General features: G+C 39.7%; 1 protein-coding gene across 1 annotated transcript; it reads right to left on the bottom strand.

Moving 5' to 3' along the window:
* Positions 1-17,467: 17,467 nt before the first annotated feature.
* Positions 17,468-19,103, bottom strand: CIPC (CLOCK-interacting pacemaker; the record flags this gene model as incomplete). Its single annotated transcript, XM_010019292.1, has 2 exons — positions 17,468-18,346; positions 19,042-19,103. Coding segments are annotated over 2 exons (941 nt in total), but the record flags the coding sequence as incomplete, so codon positions are not given.
* Between the last annotated feature and the right edge of the window lie 1,537 nt (positions 19,104-20,640).

Here is a 20,640-nt window from a genome sequence, read left to right as displayed (position 1 = left end):
AATCCCCAGGCGTGTGTGTGTGTATGCCATGCACACAACACCTTCCCTCTTCTCTCCTGCTGTCTCCTGGATCACTAAAGAGCTGGGCTACTCCATCTCTCGGGTTTGCAGTCTCCGTGGGAGGAAATGACTGGCTATCAAACAGAATAAATTTAGCATATTAACGAGGAGATCACAAACCACGTAGATGAAGAGTTACTGCAGCTTAGTAGTCACATCACTGCACCTGCGTATGTGGCAACAGCCTGTGAACTATCAGAAAAATTAGTCAGACCCTCCTGTGGCTTCCTGCCTGACTCCTCCAGCCCCCAGCCTCATTAGCCGCCCTGTATAGTCCCTAATGAACCGCAGCAGGAGCTTTCAGAGAGCCTGGGCTGTTGTGGTAGACTGCAAAAATTGTGTCTGTTCCATAGGAGGGTTTTGCAGGGTGCCTTTTTTGGCTCTTATATACTTAAGGTGACTTCATAGTACAGAGAAGCCTTTAATGACAGAAGTACAATGCAATCAAGCTGCCTAGGAGCAGGCTATGCACATGGCTAATGTGGCAGGTAAACCCCTCCACAGGCTAGAAAATCAGGAAGAAAACAAAGAGAAATTCAGAATTTTTCATTTCTGTTCTTGATTTGCTCCCTGTGCAATGATATGTCAGGACTGTAGCTCTGCTACTTATTTTTAGCAGTCCTTTGCCCAATGACACAGTCCAGGCAGAGCTGCCCTTCTGACAGGGAGTAGATAAATCACAATCAGACAGAGGCACAAGGAGAGGAAACCGCAAAGGTGAATGAAAAGGCTGTATCTGAGAAGCTGTGAGATGAGGCAGGCTATGTGTGCCTGGGAGAAAGAAAGAAGGAAGTGTGGATACACAGCAAGCTATCAGGCGGGTGCCAGGAGCCCTGCTGATGTGTCTGAACCCTGGTGCATCACTCTCTTGCAGGGGGCACCTGCACCATTAGTGCTGTGAAGAGCTCAAAATCCCAGCAGATGGGAAGGTTTTCCAGCCGGTCAGGATGCTTCATTTTGCACTAAAACAAACAAAAATATGTTTACCTCGGACATCCCTGCCACACCATAGCTATAGGCTCTCCAGGGCAATTCCCTCTCGCACTGCTGCAGAGGGGTAAATTCATCCATGTTATAACTCCATTAAGGAGGTTAATGGAATTACTACAGGGATTAATCAGCCTAATGTGTCAGTTGTTTTCTAGCTGCAGCAACAGCCCATGAGATCAGTGCTGAGATACTATGCTAATAGGTGCCTTAAGAAAGGATACCCTGACATCTCTACCAGGATCATAGTGCTGGATTCCCCAGCAGCTGCAGCAGGAAGCCTCCGTTTTGGCAAATTGCATCAGCTTATGTGGGCTGGATAGGAATCCATTGCTTCTCCTTAATAGGCTGGGGAGTATGCGGACAAGCTGTGAAAAATGTTATTTCTTCCTCAGAAATGCTCTCAGTGCAACCCAGGTAGGGGAATGCACTTGCTTTCATTCTTGTATTTCTTATGAGCCAGAAGAGAGGCACTCATTCCTACAGGCTTTGTAACCACCTTTTACCACTTGACACTTGCATACACGTTTGGATCAATAACAAACAAAGTCTATTGTGATGAGCAGAGTAACCATGAAAATATACTGGAAAAACCCTTAGCTGGATAATTAAAACATGTAGAATGTGAGTCCTTCCACATTATGTGTGTTCGCATGAACACACTGCTGTTTCCATGTGTAATACGCTGTATTTTCACTAACAGTGAACAATAAAAAGTGTTCTGCTTTTTTACGTGAGCTGTATCGTGCTTTTTGACAGTTCATTGGCCATCTCTGGGCATTGGTTACAGCATACACACAGACACATCAAAGGAATATTTAGGATATGTTTATTGGCCTTGTCAATAATTCATCATATGATTTTGGACAAGTCCTTTCACCCTTCCTACTTTAATGTAATGACCAATCTAAAAATGCATTATATAACCAACTTGCAGACCCATTCTAATTTCTAAGTTACACTATCATCAACCTCAACTGAAAGCTATAGGAAAATTAAGCTATTACCATCACCCACGAACAGCATCTCAATGTAAATTATTCCTTACTGGCACAATGGCATCAAGGTGAGCAGACAGTCACCTTGTCTCTGTATCTGAAGCCAGCACCTTGTGCCGTACACCTTGCCTTGGAAGGATTCCCAGGATTATTCCTATTCCACAGACTGGTTGATCCACTCTATTTCTAAAGGCAACAGGCTGCAAACATTTCAGCCAGCAGCTTTCTCACATCATAAAAATTATGGTTTGACACCCTCGTCCTCTGCTTTTGGTGTTTGATTGGCACTGCAGTCTCATGGCACACAGCACCTGCAGTCACACTGCCTCAGGCTTTAAGCTCTTGAGGGCTGCATGCTGAAAAGGACACAACCAACTCAGAGTTTTGGTGGGCCACTCTGCAAGGGCAGCCCCCACACAGCACAGCACAGCAGGATTAGCTGTCCATGAAGGCTGTTGCCTTTTCACACAAAGGTTGGATCACACTCTGCCCCTGTGCCAGGGTCACAGCTGTCTGCCCTCACTGTAAAGTCTAAGTCCTTGCTGGAGCACAGAGAGATCCCAGTTTGAGTAACTGCAGTATAGTTCCACACAATTATTCTTTCTGTCAGACACCTGTGTTCCTGGCTGCAAACTGCTGTATCACCATTTTATGCAGCTAAACAGTTTCTTTGCAGCAAACTACTGGATTTCGGCAGTAGTGGTGGGACTTTCAGATGGATACAGCCTTTACAGTTATGATCTTCTGGGATGAAAAGAGCTATAAAAATGTAACATTAAACTGACCCTGTATATTAGCTTATTTCTCTGCTGGTTCCCAAGTGTGTGAAGTGCCCTGTTTGGGGTAGAGTAGTGGTTCTGTGGGAACAGTTGAGAGTATCTCTTTAATTAGACAGCCACCCTGACATCCCTTCCTTGTCATGCTTGTGCATCTGCTTACAGAAATCATTGGCAAGAAAATGTAAGAGGGCTCAACAACTGTGAACAGAACCTTTGCTCTTAGCTATGATTTAGTAAATGAAGGCTGAGCTCAATGGCAATGTCATAAATTCTAAATCTGTTCAATGGCTCCAAAGTTTCATAACGATAAAAAAAAGCTTCTCATTTTCTGCACTTAGAGAGCCATTACTTATTATTTGCATTTTATTACATAGCAGCTGCAATAACAAAAGTATTTTGGAACATGATTTATTGTGACAATGTCTAAATACTTGTAAATGTTTTAAAAATAAAACACTTGGGCTTCTCTGGCTTTGGAAAATCAGATGAGCATCAATTCTTCTCTGATGATGCTAGTGGCTGAAGTAAAAGATTCCTATTGCTTAAGACTTTGGACAGAAACTATAGAGTTTTGCTTAGTGGCTTGTCTATTTTAAGTGAGGCTATCTGAAAAAAATGGTGCCACCTCTGAGATCTCAGAATTCTGTCCAGTGACAGTATAGAGCAAATCAGGGGATGCAACTACGACGCAAGCAGAAGTCTGTTCTTATGTATAGTAAGAATCTCATACAAAATAAGAAGTAGATGGTTTTCTTCTTCATACTATACTATTGGGCACCACTCAAGGCCTGCATGCAAAAGGTCTTCATTGGATATCCTTAGAGATTATAGAGTTAAAACATGAAGAGCCTCAAGCAACAAGGCACAGGGAACAGATGAGAAAAGATGATGTGAAATAGCATTTATCTTTTTTAAGAAATAGCCACCTCAAAGGAGATGATCACAGGCTAAAAATACCTGCAAGGAGACAGAATAGATGAATGAGGAGATTCATTAACTGTAAGGAAATAGCTGGAGGAGGTTGGGCAGTCTTGGTTTAAGGGAAAGAAAAGCTGAGGTCAGAGCTTAGGGTATCTATCTTTAAAACAGTCAGAAGAGAACAATCAAAGAAAGTGGCCCCAGTGAGAGCAGAAGTGATTTGATGTTGGTAGGGATGATGGACTGAGAGCCATCAGGCGGTAGGAGGTATGACAACAGAATTCAAGTTATCTTCATTGATTGTTGACTGAATGGACACAATGAAAGGCCAGACTGAGAAAACTGATTCCTAATCCATTTCTGCACAAAACATCTCAAATCCCCAGCAGAGCCAAAAAGGTTTTCTCTCTTGAACAGCAGATGATGTTACAAGCAGGAGGTGCATGGGTAGAAGTCTAAAGTAGCAATAGCAGAGTCTTTATAGTTCTCTTCAAGTTATTTAAAGACTAGCCAGAACTATTATGATTGAGTAAAGCAATGGCCTACTTGTTCAGGATAAATAAATAAAGGGAGAAGAAAATGGAAAGAATATGTGGAGTCTCTGTGCCCTGCTAGATATTTAAATCAATGGAAACACAATGTCAGACAACTTATATTAAGGAACACTAAAATGTTCTCTAATGTGTCCACATGAAGGTTCTCTGCTTTTCCAGCTCTTTTCCAGCAAGCTAGGGGAATAAGGAGTCCTGACCGCCAAAGGTCCTCACAGTAGCATATATTGATCCCGTGATTTTCTTTTCCAGGGAACACCTGTAACACTCAGAAAGATGGATTTGTCTGTAACACTTTGATTAATCAAGCAGTTTACTACAGCAAACGAAACTTGATTGAGATTTTGGAAGTGTTATTGTCAAGTATAGGGTATCAAAAAATCTTTTGGACCCATCTACCCATGTCGCTAAACTAGTATACACTAGACTGCAATTTTATGAGTGCTCTAGCTGTGTTCCATTATGTGCCATTGTCACTAACCATCCAAGGAAATAAGCCAATTTGTGCATATGAAATCAGGAAAGAAAGCACAAGAAAATAAAGGGACTGACTACAGAAATAAAAGATAGCAACGAAGTTCTACTAAGCTATCAGTGATACAGTTCATGGAGATCTAAAATGTCTTAAAGCCTCTGAAAACAAAGCTCAAAAAAAAAAAAAATCATAATATTTTTCATGCCAGGAATAAAGCTGAAATTTCAAAACAAACTGTAAGACCTAGTTTCTGACTGCCATAACTCAAGTTATAGTTTGGGTATGAACTCAGCCCACCACCACCTCAGATCATTCCATTGCTTTAGGGTAGTCAGATGTTTCAGAAATTTGTCCGTATAGTCCATGCAGCTGGCAGGCACAGTCATCCTGACCAGAGCCAATGTCCTCCTGTGAGAGATGTCACCAGCTCAGAAAGAAATGTTATTATCTGGACTGCCGACAGCGCAGTAAAAGCCCCTTAGCTCAAGCAAGGATATTTCAAGTAACACAGAAGCTTTCCATCAGATCCAGGTTTGGGGTAGAAGAAATTCTGTAATCAGGCTGGAGGCAAACACCACATCTCTCCCTTTGACAACCTCTTTTTGGCTTTGTGTACTGACTGCTCCTTGTGAACTAATTTGCCCAAAAGCATCATCCAATCAGCCATTGGCATCTTCTGGGAAAAAATGAATTTCAGCAGGGGTTTGTTAGGTTATATATTATGTCGATGGGAAAAGAGTAGGAAAGTGGGAAATATGTGAAGGAGGATGCCAACCCTGCCTACAAATTATAGCATGATGGACAAACTCAATATGAGCCTGCAGAATAAGATGGCAGTATTTCAGACTGCATATGAAGTTGAACTTGAAGAAAAAAAATAATAATACAATAAGCCTTTTCCATGGTGCTTGGATGTCATAAAGACATGGAATATTATATTCAGCTTTGCCTTCGTTAGTTAAACCATATGGAGTTCACAGAAAAGCCATAAATTATTAAGAAGGTGAGAAATGGATTTGTAATTTTATATCCCTAAAGTAGTTTTCTATTCATTTTTGAGTTATGACGATATTTCTCAGCATTTCAATAGGACTAAGAGATACCCAAACTGCTTATGTTTTTACCCTTTTTGGTACTTTCAAGTACTGCCTGAATGACCACTCTGTGTATGTATATGGAAGAAAACGTATCTATATTTCTATTTGATTTTTTTTAATCTTTAAATGAACAGTTTAACTTCCCATAACACAACTTTCAGATGGTTTGGAGAAACACTGCATGTTAAGAACTTCTGGAAATATCAGGACCCTTAAATAGAGGTCAGGGAGGGGGGAAGGAAGGTGGTGAGTGATTGGCTGTGTGGCACTTAGTTGCTGAGTGGGTTTAAATCACAACAGAAATACATGCAAATTGAGATATCAAATAGATTTAAGATCACTTTCGAATTCCGACAACATTTTAAGATATTATTTTTGTTCTTTACTCTTGCTCTGTCTCCCTCTCCTTACAAATCTAATACAGGGAAATATTTTTGATAAAACACAGCAAGTCATGTAGAAAAGATTTATGTGGAAGAACTGGGAAACCTTCACAGTATCTGAGAAATACCAAAGAAGAGTAAGTAGACATTTCATTAGCTCAGCTATTATTATATATGAATCAACTAGAATGACCTTTTATACTTGTTTGATAAAATTTACTTACTGAAACCCCAGTGGCAATGTAACCAATATGTAATTTAAATTTCCACCAAAAGCCTAAAATTAAGGTTTACCTTTGAGTATAAGTGTTAAGAGGCTCTATGGATTTTCAGTCCCCATAGGAAGTCCCTGAGGCATTAGAAGCATAAACTCTGGTGGTCAGAAGTCTCCAGTACCACATGAGAGCAAGTAATTCTTTTGCAGTTAACTAGTCAAATGTCAAGTCTTTTAACAAATGTGAATTTTGGGAGGGATGCTCAATCACTTGGGTTATGTAGGTGCACAAATAGCAAGACTGTGCCTAAAGTTTCTTTCAGGCATATGCAAATTCCCCCCCATTAATGAACTACCACAGATTACAAGCCACCTGAGAGAATTGTAAATGTTTATGCTGTCTTGAAAGTCAGCCATTATTAATCGTATGTCCTGATCTTTCACACCTTGGAATCTGACAAATCCCAGTGTCTCTCCAACAAAACTATGCCAACTGTGTAAACACACATAAGCAAGCAGGACAGAAGCTCTGTGGTTGAAGAGACAATAATGAAAATACTCAGTCCTACTAGTTGCAGAGCATTGTAGCTCAGTCTAGGAAAAAAGATTTGAGCATATTCTTAGCTTCAAGCATATTCTTAGCTTCAAGCACATAGTCCCAATAACTACAGCTGCACTTTTCACACCTTCCATTTTACTCATGGGCTTCTCAGTTCTGTTGGTTAGGCTGCAGTACTCAATGTCTTCCAGAACTGTTGGAGGAATTCTTCTCATTTCAAATATTGTAACTTTTTAGATACAAAATGTAACATCTGATAAGCCTCTAGGCATTTGACCCCAGTTTCACATGTTGCATTACTACAGTTACATGAACAGGTTTACATGCTGGGGAGGAAAATGACGTGTGGGCATAAATTAATACATGAGTGGGGTGAGACAGATGTCTCCTTACACCATGAAAGGTTTTTTTAGTGTCTGAACACACTCAGCTAACACTCTCTCCATTCCCCTAGCCTATCAACCTTGAGATATTTATAATAATTTCCTTGGATAGGCATAGTAGAGATTTTAGTCCCCTATATTACTTACTTTCAGTTTTCCAATCCATAAGGAGCAAGTCTTTATACTCGCTTGTGGAATACATTAGGAGAAATTAGCCCAGTGAGTATATAGTTTAATTTATTAACATGAAATAAAATATAGGTTAGTATAACCACATAGATGCTCAGCCTTTAGAAAATCCAGCACCAGAAGCATTACAGCCCACAGCCATGACTTGTAATAAATACCAATATTGCAATTCTTATACAAGAAGCTTAAAGTACTTTATAATAGGCAACAAGTATTGCTTTTTCATATTACAGCTGAGAAGATAAAAGTGCCTTCTCTTAAGGTGAGACAAGGAGCAGAGCCTGGGGCCATCTCAATTCCAACCATATGTTATTTTTTGAATTATTTCGTGCAGCAGTAGCAATGCTGGTGGCAAGTGCTTTTGAGATGGGTACAATCTGCAGGATTAAAGCCACAACTGTAAGCCTACAGCATACTTTCTAGCTGGAGGAAAGAGGAGGGGAGAAGAACAAGCACCCAATGAAAGCAGTGAATACATCTCCACCATCAAAATACCTTTCTGCTTATAAATCTAGATCAAATGGAGAAAAAAACCCAAACCTTTGTGGTTAAAAATACTGTGTTCAGATTTTTAAAACTAAATAGGGAAAACTGCTTTAGGACACTGTGTGTGGATCATTACCTTAAAAATCTGTGAGAAAAATCCTTGGTAACATTGCTGTTCAGTATTCTTCTCCTTTCCTCTGCCTTTGTTTTCCTTCTCCTTTACTAACAGCTGCCACCTACTTATGGCATTAACTTTGTGGAATTTACTTCATCTTTTTCCACTTTCTTCCCCTCAAATTGCTGAGATTTTAGGCGTCAGCCATATGGCGACCAGTTCCTCACTCAAAGTTCTCTTATTTTATCTTCTACCTGATGCAACTGTTTAGACTGTAGAAGAGGAATGGAAAATTACAGTGCATTGAGAATGGTGCATGATTTAAAACATTTTATCATGTCAACAAAATACTGAATATCAATAGCAATCCCTAAAACAAGACTGGGAGCTGATATTACACATCATAAATATCACATCTACATCAAGATCTTTTTTGAGTTAATACGAAAGAGACCAGGGCAAATCTCAAAGAAAGGAAAAAGTCCAAAAGTGTATGTTAGACATGTAAGTGCTAATGGTGCTTGTTCAACATTAAGTGTGAACACAATTGCCAATAATAATTTCCTGCTGTTATGTGTACTCAAGTTAGAGCAGTTCCGACCTGGAGCTTGGGTGCCATGGAAATGTCTGAGAAGAGTCCAAGAAGAATTGAATGCTGCTATATTTGTTCTCATCCCAAACAGAAACAATTTCAGGCAGACAGAGACTTATTCTAGTCACATTTATATTCTGAAGGGAACTTAAATGCATGCAGTAGCCCATTTACTGAAAAATGATGTGCTAAGGACTGACCTTGTATCAGAACAGGATGTGATAAAGAAATTACAAAAGCATGCCTAAAGTTCAGCTACGCTGTGGAAAAAAATGGTGTGTTTTCCTCCCTTCCCCATACTAACGGGAGATGCACGCAGTGGCCTGTTACTGTTATTGTCATTATTGTTTAAGATAATAGTGAATATTTGCAGGACTACTGAGTGCTTGTTTGTTGCTGAACCAACTGCCAGAACAGCAAGATGAAGCAAGCATGCAGGTATTCCTCTAAGGTGTTCCTCTGTGGATAACAGACTTTATAATGACATGGAACTGGAAAAGTGGTATCAGGGGGTAATCTTGCCCCCAGGAATTCAGGATTTTGATTTAATTGGCATTCATCTGCTTCTACTCACCCAACTAAGATCACTGACAAACTAACCCTTTTTGCATCTGATGGCATTAGTGTTTCAGGCTGGTAGGTGTTTAGATGCTGGAGAAGCAGTGGAATTGGAAAAAAACCCCAAGCCTTAGATACTGCAATAATGCTTCCCATAACTTCTCTGTCTCCAGGATCAGGCAGAGGTAGTGCATGTAACATAGCTGGTTTAAGCTTGGCTGCAGAAAAAATGAACAGGGTAACAATTTCAGTGTGCAGGCCAGTTTTATATTTGCATACCAGCCTTTCAAAGGAATAGATCCTTTGCCTTTGGCTATGAGGCACACACCTGGTGCTGCCCAGTTTGATTCTAAACTGTTAGAAACTAGTCAGGGACATTGGTGTATCTGTGCTACAACAGTATCTACCCAAACGCTGCCATTGCAGACCACAGGCACTACAGCAATAGACCCTCAGTGTGGTTCGCTCCTCTGCACTGTCCCAGTTTGGGCTGGCTGCAGCTCCCATTACACATCTGGAGGCATTTCATTATTCAGATTATTATCTTCAAGCTCAGACTCGCCTTCCTTGCATAACCAGTGTGGAAACAAATGTTTCAGTATTCTTTCTGGCCGTTTGTCACACAATTGAGGTCAGCAAAACTCTTTCAGATTTTCTCAAAAAGTGTGCTGCAAGCATGGTCAGCAATAGGATGTCGAAAAGTGAGAGGCAATTTCACTTTAATGATGATGACTATCCTACTGTAACTTCTAAGCATGTTTGGACACTTTGTATAGAATTATCATTTGCATGGGAGACAATGCTTAGCAAGAATACAAAACAATGGGCATTGTTAACATTCACTATAGTTAAAACAGCTTTCCTACTGTCTACTCATATTTCACACTTTCCACACTAAACACTGCTCATCTCACAAAATAGTCACTGCATTGAACTCTGCCTCTGGCAAAAGTGGAATAAGGCCTATCTGGCACAGCAGTGTTTTGTACCAAACAAAAACCTTACTGTTTTTTTATTAGAATTTTTAGGGATATGATGAAAAAATTGTATTTGTACTCATTGAGCTAGCAATTTTCTCAGGAGATGCTGCTTCATCCTCACTTACTTAGGAACTCTCTCTTAGTCTCCTCCATTGCAGAGAATTGAGCAGTTTCGTCTGTCTATGCAGGCTTCTGCTTCTTCAGCATGAGGTGATGGAACCTCTTATCAAAGCTGGGATACTATTTCCTGTACAGGCAATCCAAATCAACCCAGGAGAAGGGGATGAGGGTAAAGAGAAACAACATCTTCCCCCACCCCCACAAACCACACTATTTCCATAGTGCTTGAGATTCACTGAAAAATGAATGCTATGACTAATGCCGCAAAACACTAAGCTGCCAGCCAAAATACATTTTCATTTCCAATAAAAACACAGGACTTTTCCATTGAAAACACATAAATTTTTCAAGCAGTCCTATCTATTAAAAAACAATAAGGATTGGTTTTCTGTCTGTTATTGGATTTCTTAGTCTTGGTAAACATAAGTGGCCTAAAAAAAACTCTTACTAGTGCCATGGAAAAAAGGTAAAACTGCCTAAGTGGGCATGGTAAGAGGCATTCCAGTTCCATTAAACTAACTCAATTAATTTAATCGCAGTAAGAACAAGAAGAAAACAATGAAGAAGTCGATGAAACTCCCCTTTTGGCCCTGGAAAGCCCACTTCCTCCGTGTCTTAAAATGTACAAGATGCAGAAGAAATCTTTCTGCTGGCAGTGCTCCAGTTCAAGATGGAAACTACATTGCTGCAGTGCAGAATGGCAAAAGCATTTCACAAAGATTTCTGTTGAGCAATTAGAAAAAAAGCCAGATGTATTCCTCGCATATCATGACAACAGCTTAATTTCCACTTCAAAAAGTAATTCAGGACATTTGAAACAACAGCCATTAGACATTTTAAAGTCAGCAAGTCTGAATAAGTTGTGATTGAAAATTTAACAGGAACTAACCAACAAGCTCTCTGGACCATCAATACTATTACAGTGAATTTTAGACCAGCAAGAAAGATTTCAGAAGGCTGAGGGGATGGAAGAACTAACACAGCACCAGCTTTTCAGTGGGTAGGTAAATTGATCTGAATGAACACAGGCTGGACAACTGAGAGAAAATAGTGGAATAACCCATAATTTTTGATTAATCAAGGACATAGGCAGCAAAAATAATCAAAAGTGATAAAGCTCGTAAGAAATAGAGCTGGTCAAATAAAACTAACACCTTATTTTGATGAGCTAGAATTGAAAATTGGTTAAGGACAAAGCCAACACAGATATAACATTTTAATTCTGACGGGCATTTAAGTGTGCCACATGACACAGACTGAAGCTGGAATTCTACAAATTAAATGGATGGTGTGAAATACATTACAACTATGTTTTCTGAATTGTATAGAGATCTCTTAAACACTACCTTCTACCCTTATTTTGAAAATGGTATTATTTAACATTTAGAATACAACACAAAATTACCTTCAAAATCTAAAGACAAAAAAGTTTTGAGGAGAGAAGCAGAGGTAACTAATGAATGCAACTGGTCACTTACTAAAATCAATTTGTTTTGCTTTCTGACTGCAAACTGCATTCAAAGAAGTGTGGAAACACATTTAAAGGACAGTCCACCAACTGCAGAAGCAACAGGTCCCAGGATGATTTAAACCTTCAATCTGATGCCATGGTCAAGGCTGCAATGAAAATTAAGCAGAATACCAGTAGGGAGGGTTGATACTGGTCAACTCTTCTAGCAATCTTGTTTTGCTATTAAAGTTACTGTTCCAAATAAAAAATAATTTAAATAATTTTAAAGGATCCAAAGAAGAGCGCCACAGATGAATAAAGGATTCAAAAGATTTGACAGCTTAATCGGTTACTTTAAAAAAGAAAGCTGAAGAATGACTCGTTCAGTTTCTAAATGCCTACAGTGAAACCAGCAATGTCACAGCATGCGCTTCAGTTTAGCAGACAAAAGGCAAAAGATCTGACAGCTGGATACTGAAAGACGACGAATTCAGGCTCTATGTAAGAGGCACATTTTTAACAGTAAGTAATTATGTTTTGAACAATTTGGGTGGATTCTTCATCACTAGGAGCTTTCAAATCAAAGCAGGATGCTTCCTCTAAAAACACACTTTAGTTCAAACAAGAACTTGAGAAAGTCTTGGAAACTATGCTCTACAAGAGAGCAGACTGAACACATGGTGTTCCCTTCTGCCTTCTGAATAGATTACACTGAAACAGTTAGTTTATCTCACAGAAATACCTCAAAGGAAGTACAGATTTAAGAAGGGGAGAGAAGTCTCATGCATTTTGGTCACTCTGGATCATGCAGTACACTTGGGGCAATATGGTTGTGTTTCAGAGGCCTGAAAGGAAATATCGCCTGGACACAGCAAGAGTGAACAGTTTTGTAGGTAGGGACCCCATATTTCTGTCCCAGGAATTATGAGAACAAAAGCAGTAACAGCATGCTGTCTTCAACCTAGTTGATGCCAGAAATTTTTCATGCCAGAAGATTGCTCAGCCCAAGCCTGTGAGGGTACAGCTCCTTTCAGGCTCTTTGTGTATCATGAGAGAAAAATAAAGACTGACGCAGTGCACCTGAAAAAAGCAACTCATGTTTTTGGCCTCAGTGAAATGAACAGGGCTGACATCCTGCAGATAGTCTTCACCATATAAAGAAACAGCTAGCTAGAATGGACACAGAGACTTGAAAATTTCCTGCTTCAATTATACCCATACCTTCTACAAATACAAAATTTGCAAACACCAAGTTTCCAGTCTTGGGGAATAAAATTACTTCAACTGATGACACTCCTTTTTGGATGTAATGAGATTCAAGTTATTGCCTTGTCTGGTGCCAAGTAAGAACTTAGACCAGAATCTCTTGTACCTTAGGACAGGATCTCGTGCCACAAGGCTGCTGCATATTCTGAGCATGACTACCTAGTTCTTACTGTAAGAGTCATTTCTGAACAAAGAAAAGACTGTGTAAAGATAGCCACATTTTGAAAAATGTGCTTTAGTGAGAAGCTGATACACAGATTGAGTTGAAGAATGTTCTTCAAGAGAGAGAGCAGAATTTTTCTCAAGTACTTCTTTCAGTAGCCAAGATCTTTACTTCACAATTTAGAACTTGTGCATACCCGGCTGACAGGATTAATATGCAGTGTAGGAGTTCACCCGCACAGACGGTGAGCATAATGTACAGTCATCACATAGAGATAACAGTTCAGAGGTGGAAAAATCCTTCCAGGTTGTTCATGACAGATCTATGGCAATGGTCACCCACAACAATTTATTTTTAGAGTTCTGTACAGCCCACTTTTACTCATGATTCTCCCAGAGACCCTTTAATTCATACATACTGTTAAAGCTCACGTGACTCTCTTTGGAGAGATAAATCATAGTACCACTTTTGGATCTGCGCTTTCCCACACAGGCAACGTGCTGTTGAGGAGCTGTATGTAAAAGCAAGCTTCCAAACAAAGGACTTTGCAGTTGAGCAGCACTAAAATAACCCGAAAACTTTTCAAGTATAGACTTTATTTCATTCATATTTCATGGTCTGTTTCTGTAAAGTTTTAGCAGAAAGGTCATGTTCTGTAACAGAGTTCTTGAGCTTGAGTATTCAGGGCTGGCAACAGACTTCAAAAGTACAGAAAATGTTTACATTCCAACTAGACCAGTAGAATTTCAAAAATACATAGTAAAAATAATCAAAAATACCAACATTTATTAAAACTCAATAGAAAAACAGCAGTCTGTCTGACACATCAACCTACCCTGCCTGCTAGGTGTCAGCAACAACTGAAGCCACAGCAGGCCACCCAACTGACTTTTTAGACTGCTGCCTTCAACTAACTTGTTAATATAAAGTTTTTCTGCTTCAAAGGTCAAAAAAATTATCTGTAAGTTCATTGCTTACAGGTTTCCAATCAGAGAAGCTAATGTTTCTGCTCAAATCTGCTGGACCACTTCCAGATCCTGCCCAGAATAAGGACCTGTTCTGGTCCTGACGTCGTCAACTAATTTTTTCAACACAGTTTCAAGCTAACCTATTTTATTAAATTGCAGCTAAGAAAGGAAAGCCCTTATTGTTTAAAGGTTTATCAGGGCTTCCAGGAATAAAGGCAGCTAAGAGAAACTGAACAGAATGGTACTTGATGACATTATTTATCACTAGGGGCCTTCAACATTCTTTCTTTATAGATGTTGCGTTGAGATTTGCAGTTATCTAGGGTTATGGTTCCTAAGGGGCCCCAGATTCACATGTGTGAATTCCAGAGTGGATTTTTCTAGTTCAGCAAATACTATTTAAGTCTGGACTGATGCCCAGTAGGAGATTTCTAACCAGCTGCTGAACTTTAGTCACAGATTTATTGAATATGTATTTATGCAAATTATACCAGCTGAAAGGCCCATCAGCTCTAAGCACACCCACATCAGCCCACAATCAGTGCTGCCAGGGGAAAAAAATACATGTGATTCTGTGTTGACTATGAGACATTTCTATCAGCTATAGTCTCCTTAAATCAGAAAGTATTACACTGCAAGGCTAGCATTTCCTTCCTTTTACTCATCAGAGCAGTGGAAATAGGATGGAGGTCACCAGTAGACCCACTTTTTCTTGTCTCAAACAGATTGGACTTCTTTTTTTCTGACTTGCTTTCATCTCTAGGTAGCCTATCATCTTGTTTTCTAGGACAATCACTTCCTAAAATATATATATATTCTGAACTTCAAATTCTCCTATTTGATGGGTAGAATAAGAATTTTAGGAAAAGTAGGAAAGATATCCTATGTATTTTCTCACACCTCACCTCTAGGCACATACAGGTATCCAATCAACAGAACTGCCTGCTACTGCCTCCTCTTCCTGTAAGCTCAGAAGAATCAAGCATATTTTTTTTGGATTCTTTCATAAATGGCCTAAGGTACCATGACATCTATCCTGCCAAGTATCATTTGGTGCAGATATCACAACTGATTCCAAAGGGGCTGCATCGGACATGACCTACATTATTACACTGTGTTATTCTGTCTTCCTGCCTTCTGGGTTTCCTGGCTGAGTTTTGATATTGCTGTGCTGCAAGTAATGAGACATCTTAGTATGCACAACTATAGCATGTATATTTAAAAAAATACATGACAACACAGTCTGTGAACACTTTTCTTTCAATCAGTTCCCACCTACTGCACTAATCTTGAGCAGGTGGGCAGGATACCTGGCAAGGCATAGCTACTAGTTTGCTATAGCTCCACTAGGGTGAATCCTGGTACAGTATTTCTCTGTAGGCCTATTGACAGTACAAATACAACAGATTTCTCCTCTTTGTGAGGCATGTTCAGCATTTCTTTTCATCAACGTAAAAAGGGGAAAACCCCTTACAAGAGAGAAGTCCCTTACAATTTCTCTAATGCACGTATTTGAGGAAGACTACAAAAGTACTCTCCCCAGTCTTCTGCAATATTGATTCCCAGAGGCATCAGAAAATGGAAAGGTCTAGTCACAAATCAGCAAGACATCCACTTTACTTTCAAGTTTCTTTTTTTTAAAAAACCTGAAAGAGGTAATGGGAGTGATCAAAGCATCAAAATACCCAGTCACCTAGACAGCAGGGCTTTTTGAAAACATTGTCACACAGAAAGGAACATACCATAAGCAATCCAGAGCCCTTAATGTTCTTAGACAAAGTCACTCTTAGTTCTCTACACAGACTGCCTCTGAAAAAAACCCTTCAGACTGGAGGGAGTGACATAGTTAAGTGTCTGGATAAACAGAAATTAAATAAATGTCTGTAGAACAGCTTTTGTAACATGACTACTGTAGATCTCTACTACTCTGGCCTAATACCTTATGCAGACAGAAGTGTTAGCTGTATCTCAAGGCAAGCAGGCTAGGAATGATATAAACCTATCTGGAGGAAAAATGTTTTGGGATTTCATTTTTGGATTGGGACTGTTGAGGGTTTTTTATGTTCAAACTCAAGGTAGATAAAAATTTTGGGGAGATTAGCCAAGCTGACATTCCTGTCCCCTGTTACATTCACCTCTTTTCTCTAAATAAAAAAAGAGAGGGAAAGGGGATGGGAGATGGACTTGTTTCACCACAGGCCATTTATGTTCCTTTTCCTTTCAAACTTTTTTTTTCCCCAGTACTTAGTTATCTGATTTCACAGGAAAGAAAAAAAAACAAAAAAAACAGTTTATGCTTGTAAACCAGAGATACACATATCAAATAATATGCAACTAGTCTTGCTGAATTAATCCTGGTAAATGATTATCTTCCTTGTGCTATAAGGGGAAAAAAAAAAAAGTCACTGCAGTCTTTAATAATGATGTTTAATCTGTTAGCCACTGAGAAAATCCAAACCACTTGCCTTGTACACTGCTCTGCCATTAATAAACATGGCTTTGGAACAAAACAAACATTTCCAGTGCAAGCCTTGTGATTTTCACTCACTCAAATTGTACGGATCAAAATCAAAAGTATACTTATCAAATCACGTCATTTCACTTGGGTCCTAAAGACTCTCACCACATTGACCAAAGACTGCAATGAATAGAGAATGCTAATTCAAATGCACTAAAACCCCAAAGCAAGACTCTGCTACAACAAAGGACAGCAACAGCCTAAAGATACCACCCCACCAACCTAAGTTTCCTCTCCTCTCCCCAGCTCCCTTCATCTAATTGCAACTGATGATAGTCCAACACTGGGTCCTGTTGTGATCCTCCATCCTCAGAACTGACTATCTGAAGAGGGGACCAGGGAGATGTTTGCTTGCAGAATACTGCAAATCACTGTTTTTACTGTAAGAATGGGAACATGGCAGCAGAGCACATCCAAGCTTCTAGAGTCCCAGGAAGTACATGAAATTAGCATGGAGTTCAAGGTCACACTGAAATAGTAAGCACTCATTCTGCCAAGACCCCACCATGCTATTCCAGTCCCACAACTGGCTCTGAAGACAAGTCATTCATGGCATGTCACCTGGCAAGTCTTGGACTCAAAAAATGCTCAAGTAAAAGTTTGAGACAGGAAATAGGAGGCACAAAAATAACTTGACCAATAGCTATGTACTTCTTTACTATATATTGGGATAAGGGGGGTCTTCAAGGTTACTATCAACTTTATCAGATCCTGTTAGAGATGCTTCTAGCTCTGCCCATGACTGTGGAGCATTGTTCTTTATTGCCTCTATGAAAAGCTGTGTTTGATGCTTCAGCCGGTCCAGCTCGGCCTGAGTCACCTGGTTCTGATGAATGAGCTCCTTGGTTTTTAAAGTTATCTCCAGCAATCCAGACCTGCGTAGCACAACAAGTGTGTTCTGAAAGCGTCTGCACTTGCTTTGCTGTTGCAAGAGTAGCTCAGGGGTAGTGCAAATCTCTTCCGGTATCAGTGGGGGGCTCCACACTGCAGACTGCATCGTAGTCTGTGCTGCACTATCGCTCTCATGAGGGGTGCATTTTGTTGCCTGCAGAGTTCCAAAAGGCAAAACGGGAGTCAAACCTGGCAGTTTCTGAGTGTCACTAGAAACACGATGAAAACCAGGAAGAGCTGACAGCTTTCCACTTGTGACTAGAGTTGAAGAACTCTGCTGGTTAGAATCCCGAGGGGTCTTAAAGCTAACAGGTAGGTGGGCAAAAGGACTAGTAGGCAAGCCTGTGCTCCTTGATACAGCAGAAGTCTCCATCTTGTGTGTTTCTGTGCAGAGTCGTTTATGGCAACTGGATTCCTGACATTCTTCTAGATCAAAGGAGCGATCTCTTTTGCAGGGCTGTGGTGCTATTTTGGGATAAGAATTCAGGATGGGCAGGTAATTAGTGGAGTCATTTCTCTTTTTCCCAACAGGGTGAGGGTTAATGGGAGGTGGGATTGATGGACGAAGAAAGACTAGCTGTGGCTGAGCTGGTATCACTTCAAAGGATGGCTGCACCGTCCAAGACTGGAGCTGTGATGAACTCCCCTGAGAAGCACAAACAGGATAAAAACAGAAGTCTTACAACAACATTGTAGAAAAGGATCAAAAAAACTTAAATGAAACAGGTGGACCGTGCCATTTCTCCATATTTGATATACACTGTCCAATTAATACATTCTGAACAGTTTTACATCAAACTCATCCTTCTCCTTCCCCAACAACAAAGCACAACACTAGAATCAAAGCTGTCATCCATAATCCCTTTACTGTGGAACAGCAGATACCTTTAAAAACAATTCAATCTGAATTCATACATGCTTTCCTAAATGAAGATTACAGTGCATGCTATATTGTACAATGCTCATGTAAAAGTTCGACCTAGACTGGGGGTCAAACAACAAGTGTACAGAAAAATTCAAAAAAAATTAAGCATTGCGATTATATTTTTAAAGAATCAAACAAAGACTGTAGAGGCATTTTAGGAACAATTCAGACTCCCTCTTTGTTGAAAGGCAGCACTCTAATCTTGTCAACTCTATTCTTATAGCAAGCTTTTGAAATGGTTATTCAGTAAAGACAACAGCTGTTCAGTAAGTTTTGCAATCTTAAGTTTCAACAAATTTAAAACCAAGAAGTAAAAAAAAAAAGCTGAATATCAACCAATGCAAGGGAAAAAGCCTGCTGTAAGCCCAAAGCAGTTTAGCTCCACAGCTCTGGTGATATAGTGCACACTAACGAACCTTAAAAGCATTATATTTCAAGAAAAACACCCAAGTTTTCACTCTCTCCCACATGCCATACTCTGCAATATAGGAGAATACATCAATTTTTACAAGACAACACCTCTTCTCCTTTATTACATTACTACGGATCTTCACTAGATCCCCTGGCCAAAAAGCATACCTGCTTTTCTCTGAACATATACAAATGATCTAATAAGAGGTACTATTTCTTTCTGAAGCAAAATCTAACTTCTTCATATATTTAAGTCATTGCCACCACAATTAATATACTGTCAGCTGCTTTTCCAATTCCTTATGACTTAGAATGCTAGTGGCAGGCCTGCTGTAGGCAGAGTTTTTAGTGCACGTACATTTTACTGGGTTTGGTACTATACTGAGTCACCTGAAATGCATCTCCTTTCCCCCAGTCTCATAAAATTTAAACTGGCAAATGCTACCATTTCCCCAGTAAAGGACTTGAACTTGCCACAAGTAGGTATTATGGAGATGAGATTCAATTACCTAGTCCGACACAGAATTTCTTTGGTTCAGTGGGCAAGACACTTACGGAATAGGGGTACAGAACAACTACCTGTAAAAATAAGTATTACTACCTTACCTCAAAAGACAGGACAAACACATTCAAAAGAAAAGTACCTGGAGATGTTAGGAGTGAGAAGTATAGAAATACTGTGGCTACACAAACACAAGACCCTGTAGCCTTAAGAAGCAAGGTTTTGGGATCAGAATTTATCATTTACTGCACAACTGTGCAGTATCTAGCACAGCAGAGCTGTAAAAACATTGAAGTCAAAAGAGCTACGGTAGATGTTTATCTTGTTCTGTTTTTTCCTATGTCTATTACCTACTTTCCTCTTTGCACTCATGCAGCATTCTGCTCTTGCTCCTACCCAAAATCTCATTTTTAGTAGAGAAGGACATGCTTATTTTACTAATTCTGCAACGTGTTGTGTTTGAGTTGGTTTTTAGGTGTTGTGGGAGTTTTTTGGGTTCATTTTAATGAAAGATAACATCCTGCACATACCAGCTTAACTTGTCTAAAAAGCCTTCGTACTTATTAAGGACTTCCATAAGAGTTACAGAAACCTTGCCACAAGCACCACCGTGTTTCAAAGAATTAATCCTCGCTTGATTTTTTTTTTTTTTTTTAGTAACATTGTTAGCTGCTTACATTCTGAAATTGGGACAGCAGGTAACCACCACTGTGCAGGATCACAGTGGTTCTAAGATAGAAGGATGATGCTGACTGAAACTGAAACAAATAAACAGCAGTAACTGGATGCTGCCTTTTGTTGTTTTCTTTTTTGGTCCAGGGCCGTGTTGAAAAGACCATTTCAACAAGATAACCAGCATGACCATCTGAGGTAACTAGGCATAAAGGAAAGAGGCTGAAAGACACTTCATTGTTAGTATTTTGACCTGGACTTATTGCTTTTGTTTATAGCAGCAAATATTTTCCAATTCAACATTATTGTCCTTAACCATACATAATTAGACTTAGAAGTTATGATGCACTGCTCAAAAGAACAGAGTCTGGTAATTTTACCCACCTCCAACTCTTACTCCTAAATTTCCTTTTTGATAGACCACCAGCGT

This window comes from Nestor notabilis, unplaced genomic scaffold (assembly GCF_000696875.1).
Source record: "Nestor notabilis isolate BGI_N333 unplaced genomic scaffold, ASM69687v1 Scaffold34067, whole genome shotgun sequence".
Taxonomy (NCBI): domain Eukaryota; kingdom Metazoa; phylum Chordata; class Aves; order Psittaciformes; family Psittacidae; genus Nestor; species Nestor notabilis.
This window is presented reverse-complemented; position numbering and strand designations above follow the sequence as displayed.